Source organism: Procambarus clarkii, chromosome 41, assembly GCF_040958095.1.
Source record: "Procambarus clarkii isolate CNS0578487 chromosome 41, FALCON_Pclarkii_2.0, whole genome shotgun sequence".
Taxonomy (NCBI): Eukaryota; Metazoa; Arthropoda; class Malacostraca; order Decapoda; family Cambaridae; genus Procambarus; species Procambarus clarkii.
Window position 1 is genome coordinate 13,346,980 of NC_091190.1, and position 17,221 is coordinate 13,364,200.

The window sequence follows — 17,221 nt, forward strand, 5'->3', positions numbered from 1 at the left end:
GGAGGGGCGGAGAGGGGTATTGAGGGGTGAGGACGGACTGTGAGGGGAGGGAAGAAAACGTTTCACCCCCTTAATAAAGGAGTAGTACTACATGGTGGTGGGGTTAGGTCATATACCCTTAACAACCCTCCAGAGGTTGAGAGAGGCCTGAAGCTCAACACCACACCAAGCCTGCTGCCACCTGTTGTGATGTAACGCAGTAATAATCAGAAGCAGAAATCTTTCGTCAGCCCTAATTAAAAAACGAAATTCTTGGGCGCTCGCATTACGGGCTCACCATAGCCCGTGCTACGTGGACACTTTTTTTTTTTTTGAGATATATACAAGAGTTGTTACATTCTTGTACAGCCACTAGTACGCGTAGCGTTTCGGGCAAGTCCTTAATCCTATGGTCCCTGGAATACGATCCCCTGCCGCGAAGAATCGTTTTTTCATCCAAGTACACATTTTACTGTTGCGTTAAACAGAGGCTACAGTTAAGGAATTGCGCCCAGTAAATCCTCCCCGGCCAGGATACGAACCCATGACATAGCGCTCGCGGAACGCCAGGCGAGTGTCTTACCACTACACCACGGGGACTTCGTCCTGAGTAGCTAAATCTGAAACAAGAACAATTGGGCGCCCAGGTGGTCAGTTGCTACCTACAGGTACACGATACCGTTTTCTTTGATAGTCCTCTTGCCCAATGGCCGGAGGAGAGCCCTTTTCCCCGATTGTTATCATTGGCGTTATAGTGAGGGTGTCCCATTTATACGAATATATTAAGCATATATATTATAAAGATATATTTGTATTTATCTTGGGAAAACAATTCCATATGTTTATATATTTGTCGGAGGTTACATTGACCTATCCAAAGGCAGACGATGGGTTCGGGGCTCAGGAGCTAACACCCAACCCTACACATCTGGAAACGACCACGTTTGTGGTCCGTCCTGGTCGTGTCTAGGACAATATCATTACACTAGTATTACAAGGATACACTTGCAACCTTGTAACAAGGAGAAGGCCTGGTCGAGGACCGGGCCGCGGGGACGCCAAGCCCCGAAATCATCTCAAGGTAAGGAGAATTTATGCATGTAAGGATTGGTTTGGTGTTGGGTATAAGACCAAACCTCTGGTGATGTATGACGGTGTTCTTCAGAACTCTCCAGGTGTGTTATGAAGAACACCTTCATAACCCTTCTTCATAACACCCTCATAACCCATAAGAGGAGGGTTATGAAGGTGTTCTTCATAACATAACACCCTCATAACCCATAAGAGGAGGGTTATGAAGGTGTTCTTCATAACATAACACCCTCATAACCCATAAGAGGAGGGTTATGAAGGTGTTCTTCATAACATAACACCCTCATAACCCATAAGAGGAGGGTTATGAAGGTGTTCTTCATAACATAACACCTGCTTCACAACCCTCCTTCCTTACACTTAACACAATAACTTACACACCAACCAGAAAATCTTCTTTTGCCCTGACTAAACTAAAGTCAGGACCAGAGTAAACTTAAGTGTATACACAGTACACCCAGAAGCAGTTTACACCCCTCGGTGGCTGTGTATCCCTTCTGCCACATATATATTCACAATCCCACTATCTTTTGTGTTTATTGAATCATGTCAGCATTTGTTTACATGTAGTAAACCATATCATATCATTAATATTTATAACTGATATTCATGTCATCTATACCAGGGATCAGAATGTTTGGTAATATGTTTATTGTTTGTGATGTGTGTATATGTATGTATTAACACGATGTACTGAACGGGGTGAGAATAGCTTGAGCTACCTCATCCCTTTGTGTGTATTTTACCTTAATAAACTTATTTCAATTTCAATTATACCAGGGAACTTGGGCTTGAACTCCCTCTTGTATATGTCAGAAGATACACCCAAGGAAGGTACTCACCGCTGTAGTTCAGAAGGAAGCTTTGAATTTATAATGAAGTTAACAGCTGATTGACGAACGGCTGAGTTGTGAACAGCTGATCAAAGATTCCCAAAAGAAACCCGCTGTTCTTCAGGTGTTCTTTGTAGTGGGTCCGCTGCCCTGTTCAGTCGCCCAGAGAACAGACTGTTCTTCACAGAGAGGTGACGGCTGGGAGGATGGGCTTGATGCACCTTGGGAAATAACACACAAACACACGGTACGTTATACGGCATTAAACGGTACAATAATCGATGACATACGGTACGATATACGGCGTCACAAGGTACGAAATACGGCGTCACGCATCACAATATACGGCTTTACAAGATGCAATATATATTACGTCACACGATACAATACACAGCGCCACACACGGAACAATACACGGCGTCACACACGATACAATATACACACTTAATCCCCGTATCTTTCAAGATAAAACCTTTATAAGACGGAGCTGTAAGTAGCGTGTTCGTCAGTGTTCCGCTACTAGGAGAGGACTGCACACGCTCCCCTCTCAGAGTAGCTAGTTATAACTTCTAACTTGAGAAAATTGACGACTGTGGACTCTTGATGTGGCTGGTTAAAGCGTGTCTCTTTGTTTACATTATCTTAAAAAGCGTTATTGTTTTGTTTTTTCTATCCGCTGTCCTAGTTTTTGTCCAAAAACTCAAACGCGCAAAGAGAATGGTATTGAAATATATAAAGGGAGGGGTAACTTAAATGGATGATTAATGTTCTTCACGATAGGGGAAGGATTAGGGACGTACGACTGATTGATGGGGATCGACTCAGTGTCACGGATTGCGTGTGTCGGGGCGGCGTGCGCGTTCGTGTAGGTGTTGGCGGGAGTATTGCTGCCGACCGACTGACTGCTCCCGCGGCTGGCCGGTCTGGGCCCCCGAGGAGAGCAAGGAGAGCAGGGAGAGACCCCACGTGAGTGTGTGTGTGTGTGTGTGTGTGTGTGTGTGTGTGTGTGTGTGTGTGTGTGTGTGTAGGCGCGCGGGGCTAGATCCAACAGGTAGAGAGGGGCCACAAAGAGCTGGAGCAGTCCAACAGTCTTTTGCTGCTCTGTACCTCTTCTGCTGCTGCTGCTACCCTTGTTGTTGTCTTCTTTGATGGTGGTGGTGCTCTTGGTGCTGCTGCTGCCAGTGGTGGAGGTGGTGGTGCTGTTACTGTTGCTGTTGCCAGTGGTGGAGGTGGTGGTGCTGTTACTGTTGCTGCTGCCAGTGGAGGTGGTGCTGTTCGTGCTGCTGTTGCCAGTGGTGGAGGTGGTGGTGCTGTTACTGTTGCTGCTGCCAGTGGTGGTGGTGCTGTTCGTGCTGCTGTTGCCAGTGGTGGTGGTCCTGCTACTGTGCTACTGTTTAGTGTTGTCTCTTTGTTTCCAACACTTTCCGCGCGCCACTGTAACCATCTCAATACCGTTGTTCTGTGATTTTGTTGGGCAACTTGATGACCATCTCGACTCTTGCAAAATCTCCAAGTGAAACGCAGGACCATTAAGAGTCTCGCAACTATCTTGAAGATATTTCTGAAAAACATGACATTCGTGAGAGCAGTCGCAAGACCGCTCCAAGGGGGAAGGAACTAAGAGGAGGAAGACAGGACCTGACGGTCCCTGAAATAAACTCACGTCTCGTAATGTCTCTGGAAAGGTTTCTTAGTCGTCGCAGAACCGTCCAGTATTCTCTACAAGAGCCTCCTGTGAGGCCTTTAATGGTCTCATCGTCTCTCATCTCATGAGGGCAGTACCTCCCCCTCTGCCCTCTCATTTATCGGCAAGCTCAGTATGGAATCATCATTGATGGTCTCTTTGTTTACGGTATTCAACTCTGAACACCAGTTTTGACGGCCAGTTTTTCTCTCTGTTGTTCTCTCTCTCTCTCTCTCTCTCTCTCTCTCTCTCTCTCTCTCTCTCTCTCTCTCTCTCTCTCTCTCTCTCTCTCTCTCTCTCTCTCTCTCTCTCTCTCAGTACCTGTCTTTCCACCTATCTACCTGTATCTCCTTATTTTTATTATTGTACCTGGCTCTCCTTCCTTCCCCACTCTCCCTCGGACAGATAAAGCCTGAGTGGCATTGCTGGGTGTCGAGGTGGACCTTGGGGGCCGTGTCATCCTCCGCGGTGCTGGGGAGAGCTACTCCAAAAAAGACGTGTGGCACTCTTAAGACAAACAAGGCCCGCCAAGATAAGCAAGTTACTTCAGGATGCGGTGACTCTGCCACCACTGTGGTTACTCTGCCACCACCGCCACAATTGACTCATAGTGTTGTTCACTCCCCCGTTAAATATGGCCTCGCCCTTTGTAGGCATAATCAACCAATCAGAAAAGAGAATGTTCTAACGACCTCCCAACACTCACTACCTTTTGTCCTCTGTCCCCTTGCAGTATTTCCTTTGTCTCCTCCTCCTCCTCCTCCTTCCCTTCCTTCTTGTCTTCTCTTCCTCGTCTTTTTATTCTCTTATTTTTAATTCTTTCCTTCCTCCTCTCCAATTTCTTTCCCCTCTTCCCACAATCTTTCCTTTTCTCTCCCCCCATTCCTTATTGTCAACTTCCCCTATTCATTCTGTTCCTCCATTCCTCCTGTTCTTGCTCCAGTCTCCAGGGCTGCCCTCCCCTGCTGAAGGATCACTAGCCAGCCTCCAGAACTCCTCAACCTACAGAACACAACAGATTAGTTCTTAAACCAATATACAATTACTTGCTGCCTCGAAATTGAGTAGTGTTAATCCTTTTTCCTCATTTGTTGTTCCTCAACACTTTGAAATGTGAGTTACACAAGGAAAGATAATTTTAAATCTCTTTCTCTCTCTCTCTCTCTCTCTCTCTCTCTCTCTCTCTCTCTCTCTCTCTCTCTCTCTCTCTCTCTCTCTCTCTCTCTCTCTCTCTCTCTCTCTCATCTTGTGGAACGATTGACAGTGTTATTACACAAGAATAGCAACAACTTTGCCCGGAGCTCCACTCTAGCGTCGACTATTTTAATCGCCCTCCGCCCGTGTTCTGTGATCGAGCCACATTAGAGGCATGACTGTAACAAAACAACATGCAGGGTCATTGTGGCTGATCAAACACAAGAGTCCCAGAGAGGGACGCCGCCTTCGTTGTCACTCACTTCACCATTAAGAATAGCCTCAACTACTCTGCCAAGAGCAAACCTTAAATACCAATTAGCTGCTTATTAACGCAACTGATTTGTTGATGCACAAATTGAGTGGTCTTTTAATATGTTGTGTGTTTACTAGTTGTGTTTACTAGTTGTGTTTTTGCGGGGGTTGAGCTTTGCTCTTTCGGCCCGCCTCTCAACTGTCAATCAACTGCTTACTAACTACTTTTTTTTTTTTTTTTTTTTTTTTTTTTTTTTCTCCCACACCACACACACACCAGGAAGCAGCCCGTGACAGCTGATTAACTCCCAGGTACCTATTTACTGCTAGGTAACAGGGGCACTTAGGGTGAAAGAAACTTTGCCCATTTGTTTCTGCCTCGTGCGGGAATCGAACCCGCGCCACAGAATTACGAGTCCTGCACACTGTGTAGCAGTGTGCAGGAGTACACTTGGATACACGCGTTCGAGTGAGTATAGAATTAGTAACAGGCATTCTACAACTCATTCCAATAAAACGAAGTCTTTTACCACAAGCTTCAAACACTTTGAATCCTTTAGGGTTACCTTGTCAGATAATTATGGGTCGTGTTTGCCCGGTAGACTTGTAAGGTGGGTTGGGATCACCTCTGCCCTCTGACCTATAAATGGCACGGTGAGAAAATAACGGGCGAGCGAACACACTCGCGCGACCACCTTCCCCTGAGCAACGCCAGCGAGCGAACAGCCTCCAGCGAATGGTCCCTCCAGCTCCCCTCCTCCATTACAGTAAACATGTGATGGTGGCGTCTCAGGTGTTCTGAGACGCCACCACGTTCTGAGACGGGTCGCCAGCCCCGTCTCAGGTCGGGGCTGGCGACCAGCTTGTTGACCTGTAATATGATCTTTGCCATAACCCATCAACTACAACAACTCAACTCACTCTTGCTCACTGCTACTTTACCTAGTCATATCACCCGAACGTAAAATAACTAATAGGAATAATAATTTTAGTCAGAAAATGAAGCGGATGCTTAATGGGTCTGAAATAATGATAATTAAGCTTTTTATGCGTTTCCATTAAAGGAAGATCCTTAGATGGGAAACCAAATTTCAGCACATTTCCCCACTTAATATTAGCGTGTTCGAAATTGTTGTGTTCACCCTAAATTTTACAAGAAACTCTCATTTTCTTTGATGCTGTTTGAAAGAAAATGATTGTTTGGGGTAACCTGAACTATTACCGTACACTGCTTCTCGGCGTGGTTATAATATTCACAAATAGTTGAATGCTCTGGATTAAAGTATATTTGATGATCGCTCAATAAATTCTTGTAGTGTCCTTAATAATCCTCCCGCGATTGATAGTCATAATACATCATTAAACCCAACACTTTGGCAAGTCTTTAATTAAGGATTAAAGCAGTCCGTGGTGTAGTCTCCGTGGTGTAGTGGTAAGACACTCGCCTGGCGTTCCGCGAGCGCTATGTCATGGGTTCGTATCCTGGCCGGGGAGGATTTACTGGGCGCAATTCCTTAACTGTAGCCTCTGTTTAACGCAACAGTAAAATGTGTACTTGGATGAAAAAACGATTCTTCGCGGCAGGGGATCGTATTCCAGGGAACATAGGATTAAGGACTTGCCCGAAACGCTACGCGTACTAGTGGCTGTACAAGAATGTAACAACTCTTGTATATATCTCAAAAAAAAAAAAAAAGCAAGTGATTGGGGCAGGCACCGATAATTTGCATTGATTAGGAAGGTAACAGAAGTGCAATCAACTGGAAATTAAAAACTAAAGTTGTATATTAATGCTGACATGCGGACAGGTATGTATTAGCTGTTCAAATCAAATTGTGGGATCTTTGACAAGCTGCTGGCTTCCTGATACTGTAGAGATGGTGCCCCCTTCCAGGCAAATTCGGGTAATACTGTAAAGGTGAAAGATTGTGGTAATGGTAAATAATCTCGATTAAGGAGTTATAGTGTGAGATAGTATAGTAATGTAGGCTACATGGTTATGGTCTGGGGTTGGGTTGAAGGCCTAGCAACTGCGGGAAGGTTATTAAGACCACCATAAGATCTTAAGATCATAAGAGCTATATTGTATGTACTAGTTCTATCTATAAATCCAATAGTATGTTTGTAACTCTGCATCTATGTATGTACTTTTCCTGAATAAAATATTATTATTATTATTATTACTGATGAACCACCAAGTATAACTTAGCCCAGAACTAAAGTATACTCTCAGTGTATATTCAGTAAGAGGCGGGGATACATCTCTCGGTGTATCCCTAATGTAGACTATTAGTTAAGTGAATTATCAGCTCAAGGTTCTGGAGATGTGATATTAACATAGATAAATAACAATAGAAATAGAAGTCCAATGGTGAGGTAGTGAGGTAAACACTGGCCCCCTGGTCCCTGTGTTCTCTGACTGGCCATCCTCTGGCCTTATGGACGGCCTCGTCCATCACAGAAGCACTTGCCAGTACCTCGAGGGAATGGCGGGTAATTTGTAGGTCACCGTCAGGCAAATATAATAACAATGAAGGCGAAGGAAAGACTCAATTTAAGTTTTAAGTGTGTCAAAAAACATATTTTCGGATGTAACCTAGATCCTTTCTTAAGGTGCTATGTTAATCAATGTTCAATGACCTCATTTTATACAGCACCTTGAGAAAGGGTGTTGGTTACCTCCGAAAATGTGGTTTTTAATACAACTACAAATATATTGGGTCTTTCATTGAAGCACTACGGCATTGTAGTAAGTTACTCCATAATAACATTGTCAATGAAAGGTTCAAGATACAAGAGAAGTTTTTATTTCAATATGCAACATCAGGAGCGGAGTGTCACAGAGTGAAGGTGATGGTGATAGTGATGATGAGAGAGATGATGGTGATATAATGATGAAAGTGACAGTGACAACCTGAACATGTCTTTCCTGATCCCTTCTCCATACTTGAGGATGACCCTCCATACCAGGAGCGGTGTTAAGCGAGGTCTTGACCACAATGTCCTCTCGTGGACCAATGTTTCTTTCTCCCCGTCACACACACCTTCTGGCCCTCCCCCCTTTCAGGGATAGAGATCAACGCAGGTATACAGATGTCACTTGAGTTGACAGATGAAGGGGAGTAAGGTCAGGAGGCGTCCCTATCCTCCAGCCGGCCGTGGTGGTTCAGGACGAGGTGGTTCTCCTTCGTGTGTCCGTTCGGTTGGCCGGTCTCCCAGAAGGGCGCCCCTCGCACCACCTTAGCCTTGTTCAGCCAGAACCAGTGATCCTCCTCGAACAGGTCGGTTCCACCTATCCAGTAGCTAGTCTTCGTATCTGTGATAAAGAAAAGATTGTAATTGGGGGGGATAGATAGTGATGATGATTGGAATGTAAAGGCACGACGGCAACTTGGGTCTGTAGGGAAGATTTAGACATATTGGAATTGAGTTTGGGTATGGATATGGATCAATATCCACTCATATTGGGGATCCCGGGTTTGATACTCGAGGGGAGATAGAAACGAATGAGCATTTTCCCTTCACCTGCTACCACTGTTCACCTAGCAATAGGACACATGTTGTGAGAGACGCTCGCTAGGACACATGTGAGAGACGCTGGCTAGGACACATGTGAGATACAGCAGGTGAGGCGCCAGCTGCTCCAGCATCTGGGACTCCCACTGTAAGGCCAGGTACTTAAGATATCTTGGCGCCACCAGCTTCAAGCAACATTCGAGTGTGGATAAAGGAGTAATAAAGACCATTTTCCTAAATGTGTCCCATTAAAACGTGTCGGAATTTTTGTGTACTCTCCACAAGGTATACCATTTGTCCTTGTTTTACGTAATTTTACTTGTTTAACTTTTTGTTTGTTCTTGTTCATATTGTATTAATCCTAGTTTGTGCTGTATTAGTTTTTTTGCTATCGAAATCTTGTTCTGTGGTTCATTTTTTGTGACTGTAAAACTCTTATGTTAACAAATATGCGAACGATTTATTGATTACAATTTTAGGCCTATTGATATAGGCCTACACGAAGTACAGAGGTTTTGAGTCATACTGAGTGAACAGATTTTGAACTTCAGTAGAGCAGAAGGAAGCTTACTGACCGAGGGTCAGGAGGAGACGGGGTGGGGGGGGAGGGGCAGAGGAGGCTATACTCACCGAGGGTGGGGAGGAGGGCCAGGAGAAGGCCTATACTCACCGAGGGTGTCGGCGATGTAATTAGCTACAGCTGCGAGTTTGTCGCAGTCATCCAAGACGGCCAGTCTGGCGGTGTATCCGTCTGGTTCCCGCACCGCGCAGTACACGTGCCCGTCCTCCCTGGCACGCCCACACACACGCCCACACACACACGCCCACACACACACACGCCCACACACACACCAGGGGCAGCCGAGGGCGGGGAAAGAGAGAGACAAAAGAGGGTAATTAGTGTACAACAGGCAGCGGAAGGGTTAATGATGTGAACCAACATTATTTTATGAAAATATAGACAATGGTGATATTTTTATGATAATAATATATACAAATATTAATAATATCATATCGCTAATGGTGTTAAAAACAAAAATCCACCCCCGCCCCCGAAAAAAATAAAAAATTAAATGTTTTTAAGTATGGAAATAATGTTATCAGTAGTATAAACATTATTATTATTATCTGTCTTTTAACCATCAATATTATTATTGGGATTATTATCACGAACACTTGTGTTGTGGAGGTGGTTGAGCCACACCTGTACACTCACATCTGTCTCCTGGCGTCAGGGATCCAGTAACAGGTGTCTCCCAGAGGGAAGTAGGGGTCAGGGCAGGGGAGGGTCTCCCGCTGGCCTGAACAAGCAGGCTCCGCGCCCTCGGTCCCGGGTCTGGGGCACGACCCTGCACTATCTGGAAGACACGAGGGCAAGATTGTATTTATCAGAAGAAAGTTCTAGAGAGGGGGGGGGAGGAAGATGGTAGTGATGGGTGGAAATAATGACTATAGATAACAGAGACGAATGAGGACGCTGGTAAGGATGACAGACAGACTTAGAGCTGTCAGCGACGATACCATCTCGCATGGAATAATATGTTCACCATTCTCCATTCCAGGAATTTCCTGTATACATATAATAGTTTAATAACCTCGTTGTCTTGTGTACACACCCTACTCGAGCCGCCGTGACTCCCCACTCTCGCCTTGTTTGGAATGATGTCCTAAACTATTATTTATTTATTATTAAACAGTAGTTTAATAAAATAATTCAAATGTGACAATACAGTAAAACATTAAAGGAAAACTTTACATTAACATCAGCTCGCCATAATAATGGTATACCACATTTTATTGAAACTGCCAAGATAAGTGACCAAGCCAAGGACTGAAATGGTATACAACCATTTAGTGTAAACTATATCTCTCGTAGCTGAGCTGGTAGAGTCAGATTGGTACAACGGTAAGAGAAGCGAGGCAAGAGTGAGAACAGCAGTGGACGCACCTTGGTCAGCCAGGGTGACCCCCAGCACCGCCACCACCAGCAGAGGGAACATCGCCACCACACACATCCTCGCCATGGTCTAGTGTTGACTGACTACCCCAGCGTCGCCTCCTGCTTTATCTACACCCCCCCCCCTCCCTCCCTACTCCTCCTCCTTATCTACCCCCTTCCTCCTCTACCTCCTCCTGCCACCTTCAGTGCCCCGGTAATGAGTTGTGGTGCTGCGTCCGGTCAGAGTAGTGTGGTATTGTAATGTGAAACAGTAGAGTTATTTATGATGTGGAATGATTGATTGATGAAGATTAAGCCACCCAAAAGGTGGCACGGGCATGAATAGCCCGTAAGTGGTGGCCCTTTTGAGCCATTACCAGTATCAAGAGCTGATACTGGAGATCTGTGGAGGCGCGACTGCACCCTGCGTGACGGGAGATGTCTCCCGTGGTGGAATGATATACCACGAAGGAATTTGTATGGAGGCGAGTGGAGTGGGGGTGACGGTAGATGGGATAGGGAGAAGCGTGAGGTGATATGATATGATGTGAGGTGATTCCCGCTGGAGATGGCTAGTCTATCGCGCACCTTCCCCCCCCCCCCCTACTCATCTTGTGAGCGGTAGCGCAAAAAGGATTACAGCGGGCGAACCGTTCCTTTAATCAGACCTCAGCGGGAATTTGTACACTAACAATTACCCCTAATCTACACACCCCGCAGTTATAATGGCTGTTAGTGACAAAAGCGTTGCATTCCAACATGTATTATACATCGGGGGTAAACGTTTTGCTAATACCTGAAATAATTTTAAAAATTTTGAATATTGCAAAGATAATAGAAGAACTGCTGTTTATAATTATTAGTCTACGACACTACACAGCTGATACATTAATCTCACATGTGTCACTTATCCACTAGAAGTCATATGGATACATTTCAAGGATTTATGATATTTTATCATTTGTAATACGATGGTTTGTCATCTTATGCAAACTTGAGCTTAGTTTTGTCTGTAAATGGCTGCTTTTTTCACGCTCTACAAGTGTGGTAAACTCACACACAGAGATCACACTAACGTGATGCATCAAATGAACAAATCCTCGTCACGGCCCTTGTGGATTTGTTCATTATGGTAAACTGTTCCGGTGTTATCTCCTGCTCGCTGATTGGTCTATTTGAGGCAGGTGCAACCGGCCTGCAGAGCCAGATGAGGCAGGTGCAACCGGCCTGCAGAGCCAGATGAGGCAGGTGCAACCGGCCTGCAGAGCCAGATGAGGCAGGTGCAACCGGCCTGCAGAGACAGGTGAGGCAGGTCCTGTTTTCACTCATTGATGACTATCGTTGCTAGCGGCGCCTTATTTATTGTGCATCCTGTGATCATTCTGTGATCGGTAGATCATTGTGCACCCCCATGCTCATCCTGTGATTATTGTGTGAGTTGAACGATTGATGGGCATATTGAAGGAACGATTGGAGTGTGGTGGAGCATGAGGAGCACTGTGCTCATATTGGGTAATACTGTGATGACTGGTGAAGTGTTCCACGAGGAGCACTGTGCCCCGAGGTCTGGCTCTGACCATTGTGAGTGAAACAGGCCGTGTACTTCACTGACTAGTCAATAATATTCAGTGTTGCTGATCTACTATATCAGTGGAGAGAGAGGGGGGGGACCTGCTGCATGGGTGACAGCTTCTCCCCCGTATTTACCTACCATAGTGAAGAAGGTTAACACAGGAAGACTAGATGATACACAGCCCCGACGGCTCACTCCTAGCCTGACTAGCACTGTAGTAGGCATCCATCCATCCTCAAGCTGTCACCTATTTACCCCCGTATTTGTGTAGTTGGGATGTCTGTCATTTGTCAATAAACTACACAAGACATATTTAATCATAGGGAATATAATATATTGGATGAATCTTAGTGAAGATGGTTACGTGGTGAAGGGTAAGGGTAGGTGGTGAAGGGTAAGGGTAGGTGGTGAAGGGTAAGGGTAGGTGATGAAGGATAGGGAAGGTGGTGAAGGGTAAGGGTAGGTGGTGAAGGATAGGGAAAGTGGTGAAGGGTAAGGGTAGGTGGTGAAGGATAGGGAAAGTGGTGAAGGGTAAGGGTAGGTGGTGAAGGATAGGGAAGGTAATGAAGGGTAAGGGTACGGAAAGTGGTGAAGGAGAGGGAAGGTGAGTGTAATGGGAATTGGAAGCATTTGCCGTTTGACACAAACTTAAGCCATGGGGGTCGACCCCGACCCGCCTGATGCCAGGCACCATCCACCTTGCAAAGTTTGGTGAGGTGAGGGTGGGGTGTTTACACAATGTGTTTAATAAGGCCAAGAATACAAAGGATATAGTACAATTATTTTTAATTACATGATCCTCATAATGACAGTTCGGAACTGATACACGGCTGAAAGGTATTGAAGGGTCGTTAAGGATGGTAGTTGATAATGAAGAGTTAGAGCAGGTCTAACTGCGCCAGACTCCGGCGCCACCACTCATGCGCCACACGACGCTCCATTACTCCTTTTTCTATGCTGTATATGCCTGACAGATAGCGTAGTACGACTGGTCCATTCTCCCGTCAGCTAAATAGCCATTCGGGGACAAGACGAGGTGGTTCTCTGCGTTAGAACCGTCGGGCTCTGCGGTGAACCAGAAAGGGGAGCCCTTCGGCACGGGCGTCCCGCTCTTCACCCAGAACCACGAGCCCTCCGAGCCTTCGTCCTTTCCTCCTATCCAGTAATTGCTCGGCCTCTCTGTAAAACAACCGTGGTTAATGATGTAGTAGTTTGTAATGGTCGCGACACTGTCACGATGGTGATCCATCTGCTCGTTCTCACCAGCGTTCACAACGTCAAGACACTGTCCTAACCTGACCAACCAGACGACCCCACGAACAGAAAACAAGACAATATGTCAGTTTCGCGGGGAACCACTGCACCTTCCCGGCTTCCGTTTTCTCTTTTGGTTTGGTGTTGGGCTTCATTAATCTCTATCACTAACCGTAGGGTTATGAGGCTACTATAAGGAAACTTAGTGCGTACACACCGAGACACTGGGTATACCTCTCGGTGTAGCTGTAGTCCTTCAAGCCTACTCCAGTAAACAAAAATGAGTCCAAGTGGAGGGACGGAGGTGTGGGCGAGCCAGTGTGGGCCAGGGGGCCGGATTCATGAAGCAGTTACCCAAGTACTTACGAGCCTTACATCTTTCCTCAATCTTTGACGCCTTTGGTTACATTTATTAAACAGTTTACAAGCATGAAAACTTCCCAGTCAACTGTTGTTATTGTTATAAACAGCCTCCTGGTGCTTCGGAGCTCATTAACTGTTTAATTATTGTAAACAAAGTCGCCAAGGATTGACGAAAGATGTATAGGTTCGTAAGTGTTTACGTAACTGCTTCGTGAATCTGGCCCCCTGGCCGTCGACAGAGGCGGGTGGTCGTGGGGGTAGACGACCAGCTTGTTGACCTGTAATATGATCTTTGCCAAGGACGCTCTTTATGTCTTGTTTTAACTTGATTTTATCTTTAATGAGTATTCAGAGTCATATATTATTAAAATACTAAGATGTGATTTAGTTTAATCTATATACAATACTTTGTAGGTGGCCAGATGTTTGGGGCCTTCCAAGATGACACATTAGTGGGTATGTGAGTATCATAGGCCAGTCAGGGTTCGCCCCAGTACAATTTTTTAAGAAATACTGGTATCTATAGGAGGCCCTGCGATTTTCATTGTCTGAAATTGGGGATTTGTTTCCCGTAGAGTACTTTCTCACTCCCGCTGTTTACTCACGCATTTTCTTAGTCTACCTCCTTGCTACTGCCGCTTGCTTGAAAATGACGAACACGAATTTATTCTGATTATCGAGTTCTTACAGTATTAAATTATCTGAGAAGGGATAATTTAAACCAAACACACACCGAAACTAAGACGTTGCTACAACGTTCGAACAAGTTTTAACTCCTAACCAGTTATAACAACCAATATAACAAGTTGTAACAACGTTGTAATACGTCATAAATACGTTAAGCCAAGATGTAACAACTTTATTTCAAGTTGTAACAAGCGGAAAATAGAGACAGTTTCGGTTTGTGTTTCCAGGGCTTCTATTTACAAAGTTACTTACCTGCAACTTAATTATTGGTATGATACTTACCTAGTTTGTAATATATGTAGTTCCACACGCTAGACAGTAGTTCACATGTTTGTATTTCGGCTAGGTCGCCTGTGTAAGGGTCTGGCGGGGCGGCGGCGGTTTGGCAGAGGGTCCTGGCGTCAAGCCTGTATACACGTGGGAGAGTGTTAGACTTGTAGTGACCTCCTCTCCTTGTAACGTGTAGTGACCCCTCTCTCTCTCTCTCCTTGTAACGTGTAGTGACCCCTCTCTCTCTCCTTGTAACGTGTAGTGACCCCTCTCTCTCTCCTTGTAACGTGTAGTGACCTCTCTCTCTCTCTCTCTCTCTCTCTCTCTCTCTCTCTCTCTCTCTCTCTCTCTCTCTCTCTCTCTCTCTCTCTCTCTCTCTCTCTCTCTCTCTCTCTCTCTCTCTCTCTCTCTCTCTCCTTGTAACGTGTAGTGACCCCTCTCACTCTCCTTGTAACGTGTAGTGACCCCTCTCACTCTCCTTGCAACGTGTAGTGACCCCTCTCACTCTCCTTGTAACGTGTAGTGACCCCTCTCACTCTCCTTGTAACGTGTAGTGACCCCTCTCACTCTCCTTGTAACGTGTAGTGACCCCTCTCACTCTCCTTGTAACGTATAGTGACCCCTCTCACTCTCCTTGTAACGTGTAGTGACCCCTCTCACTCTCCTTGTAACGTATAGTGACCCCTCTCACTCTCCTTGTAACGTATAGTGACCCCTCTCACTCTCCTTGTAACGTGTAGTGACCCCTCTCTCACTCTCCTTGTAACGTGTAGTGACCCCTCTCACTCTCCTTGTAACGTGTAGTGACCCCTCTCTCACTCTCCTTGTAACGTGTAGTGACCTCTCTCTCCTTATAACCTTATGTAAACATTGTCACATGATTCCTTCTATCATTATAATGTTACTAAGACATTAACTGTCAGTTTACCAAGTGTAGGTTCCACCTGGGAAATACAAGCACACTTCACCGCCAATCAGGATGTACGGGGCTGGACAATATGCTGTAAAAAAGAGAGAAAATTTGGCATTTGTCAATGAGAAGATTTAATAGTGTTATTATTTAATATTATAATTGTTGTATCTTATTATTATTATTATTATTATTATTATTGGGGTTTTCTTAAACTCTTGAATTAAATAAACTGGTTAAAGTTGACGTTCTTTTGGGCTTTCTTTAACCTTAGTTTCGAGGGTAGGAATAATTTATAAATAATGCATATGTGATACTACGCCGTAAATGGTCGAAAGTCAGATATGAGTTAATTTTACTGTCATATATAAGTGGTTAATTATTACAACTTAACGGTCAGATACTAAGAGTGAAATACAGAGTTTAGTACCTATTTGGGCGGCGGCGAGCGACAGCAGCGCCCCGACAAGGACGGCCACACGCGGTACTACGTCTGTCTTCATGATGTACCGTCCACCCACTGACTGAAGCCTCGCCCGCGTCACTGGCTATCTATATCAGTCTTATCTTTCTGCGCATGCGCGCGTTCTACCCTCCCCCCCCCCTCCATCCCTCCTGCACAGTACACACTAACCTACGAACACCTTCGCACCCCCCCCCCCCTTTGTGCTGTCCCCGCCTGTTCGACACAAGTGCACCTCTTCCTCAGCACACATTCTCAGCCCTCACAGATCTCGGTACTTTGCTCGACTGTCTTGACTGCAAGACAAGGGGCTCAGAACAATTTAACTTGCCTTAAGGGCCCAGTTTACTGCGTCCCAGTTTACTAAGGACGCAGTTTACCAAGGACGCAGTATAAGGAGAGATGCCAACGCTGTAGGAGACGGGGTCAGGTAGACATGAATATTTTCTACGCCCCAAACATGGCTTCTACTTCAAATCAGACACTGTTTTGCCGTTATTCCCCAGCCACTTGGGCCGGACGGTAGAGGGACGGTTTCGCTTCCTGCAGGTCGGTGTTCAATCCCCGACCGTCCACGTGGTTGGACACCATTCCTTTCCCCCTTCCCAATCCCAAATCCTTATCCTGTCTCCTTCCAAGTGCTACATAGTCGTTGTGTCTTGGAAGGTTCTTATTTTTTTGTTTAGTTTTATAATTGTTTGTTATCTGCCAGTTTTATTGTTATCTTTTTATATTCATCACCAACATTGTAATTAACAAATTTATTATTTGATAATTACCCTTAAGCACCTTCCATACACTTCTCCTTCTTCCCTACCCTTCGCCTCCTAATGCATTCCATTTGTCAACCACTCTGACACTAAAAAAGTTTTTTTTCTAATATCTCTGTGGCTCATTTGGTCACTCAGTTTCCACCTGTGTCCCCTAGTGCGTGTGCCCCTTGTGTTAAATAGCCTGTCTTTATCTACCCTGTCGATTCCCTTGAGAATCTTGAATGTGGTGATCATGCCCCCCCCCCCGAACTCTTCTGTCTTCCAGCGAAGTGAGGTTTAATTCCCGTAGTCTCTCCTCGTAGCTCATACCTCTCAGCTCGGGTACTAGTCTGGTGGCAAACCTTTGAACATTTTCCAGTTTAGTCTTATGCTTGACTAGATATGGACTCCGTGCTGGAGCTTGTGTGTGTGTGTGTGTGTGTGTGTGTGTGTGTGT

General features: G+C 45.4%; 4 protein-coding genes across 5 annotated transcripts in view; 1 reads left to right on the forward strand and 3 right to left on the reverse strand.

The window, feature by feature from the left end:
• Positions 1-2,794, reverse strand: part of LOC123761043 (somatostatin receptor type 2) — a 42,197-nt gene extending 39,403 nt beyond the window's left edge. Inside the window, exons 1-2 of one of the 2 annotated variants that reach the window (XM_069339354.1) lie at positions 2,705-2,794; positions 1,914-2,125 (exon numbers count right to left, since the gene is read on the reverse strand). The gene's annotated coding sequence lies outside the window, so the exon portion shown is untranslated. Of the gene's footprint in view, positions 1-1,913 lie in introns of both variants that reach the window. The other variant, XM_069339355.1, reaches the window with a different exon arrangement.
• Positions 2,795-7,828: 5,034 nt separating this feature from the next.
• On the reverse strand, positions 7,829-10,635 carry LOC123761042 (perlucin-like protein). Its single transcript, XM_045746898.2, is given in 5 exon segments — positions 7,829-8,166; positions 8,169-8,353; positions 9,224-9,342; positions 9,770-9,911; positions 10,502-10,635. Coding segments are annotated over 5 exon segments (555 nt in total). The 5' UTR covers positions 10,578-10,635; the 3' UTR covers positions 7,829-8,133.
• Positions 10,636-11,232: 597 nt separating this feature from the next.
• LOC123761198 (uncharacterized) overlaps positions 11,233-17,221 on the forward strand; it is a 38,402-nt gene continuing 32,413 nt past the window's right edge. Inside the window, exon 1 of the mRNA XM_069339358.1 lies at positions 11,233-11,795. Within this exon, the coding sequence (XP_069195459.1) occupies positions 11,764-11,795 (32 nt within the window). The 5' untranslated portion in view covers positions 11,233-11,763. The remainder of the gene's footprint in view (positions 11,796-17,221) is intronic.
• LOC123761040 (C-type lectin domain family 4 member M-like) lies at positions 12,835-16,127 on the reverse strand. Its single transcript, XM_045746896.2, has 4 exons — positions 15,980-16,127; positions 15,568-15,640; positions 14,652-14,776; positions 12,835-13,244 (listed from the first exon to the last, which is right to left on the reverse strand). The coding sequence occupies exons 1-4, from the start codon at positions 16,050-16,052 to the stop codon at positions 13,018-13,020; spliced, it is 498 nt and encodes a 165-aa protein (XP_045602852.1). The 5' UTR covers positions 16,053-16,127; the 3' UTR covers positions 12,835-13,017.

What these genes read in the sequence shown, in the direction of transcription:
- LOC123761040 (XM_045746896.2), bottom strand. Translation starts at nt 16,052, where the DNA reads ATGAAGACAGACGTAGTACCGCGTGTGGCCGTCCTTGTCGGGGCGCTG. An exon ending in GCTCGCCGCCGCCCAAATAG is followed by an intron (nt 15,641 to 15,979) that starts GTACTAAACTCT and finishes TCTTTTTTACAG; the next exon opens with CATATTGTCCAGCCCCGTAC. An exon ending in CTACATATATTACAAACTAG is followed by an intron (nt 13,245 to 14,651) that starts GTAAGTATCATA and finishes GTTGTTTTACAG; the next exon opens with AGAGGCCGAGCAATTACTGG.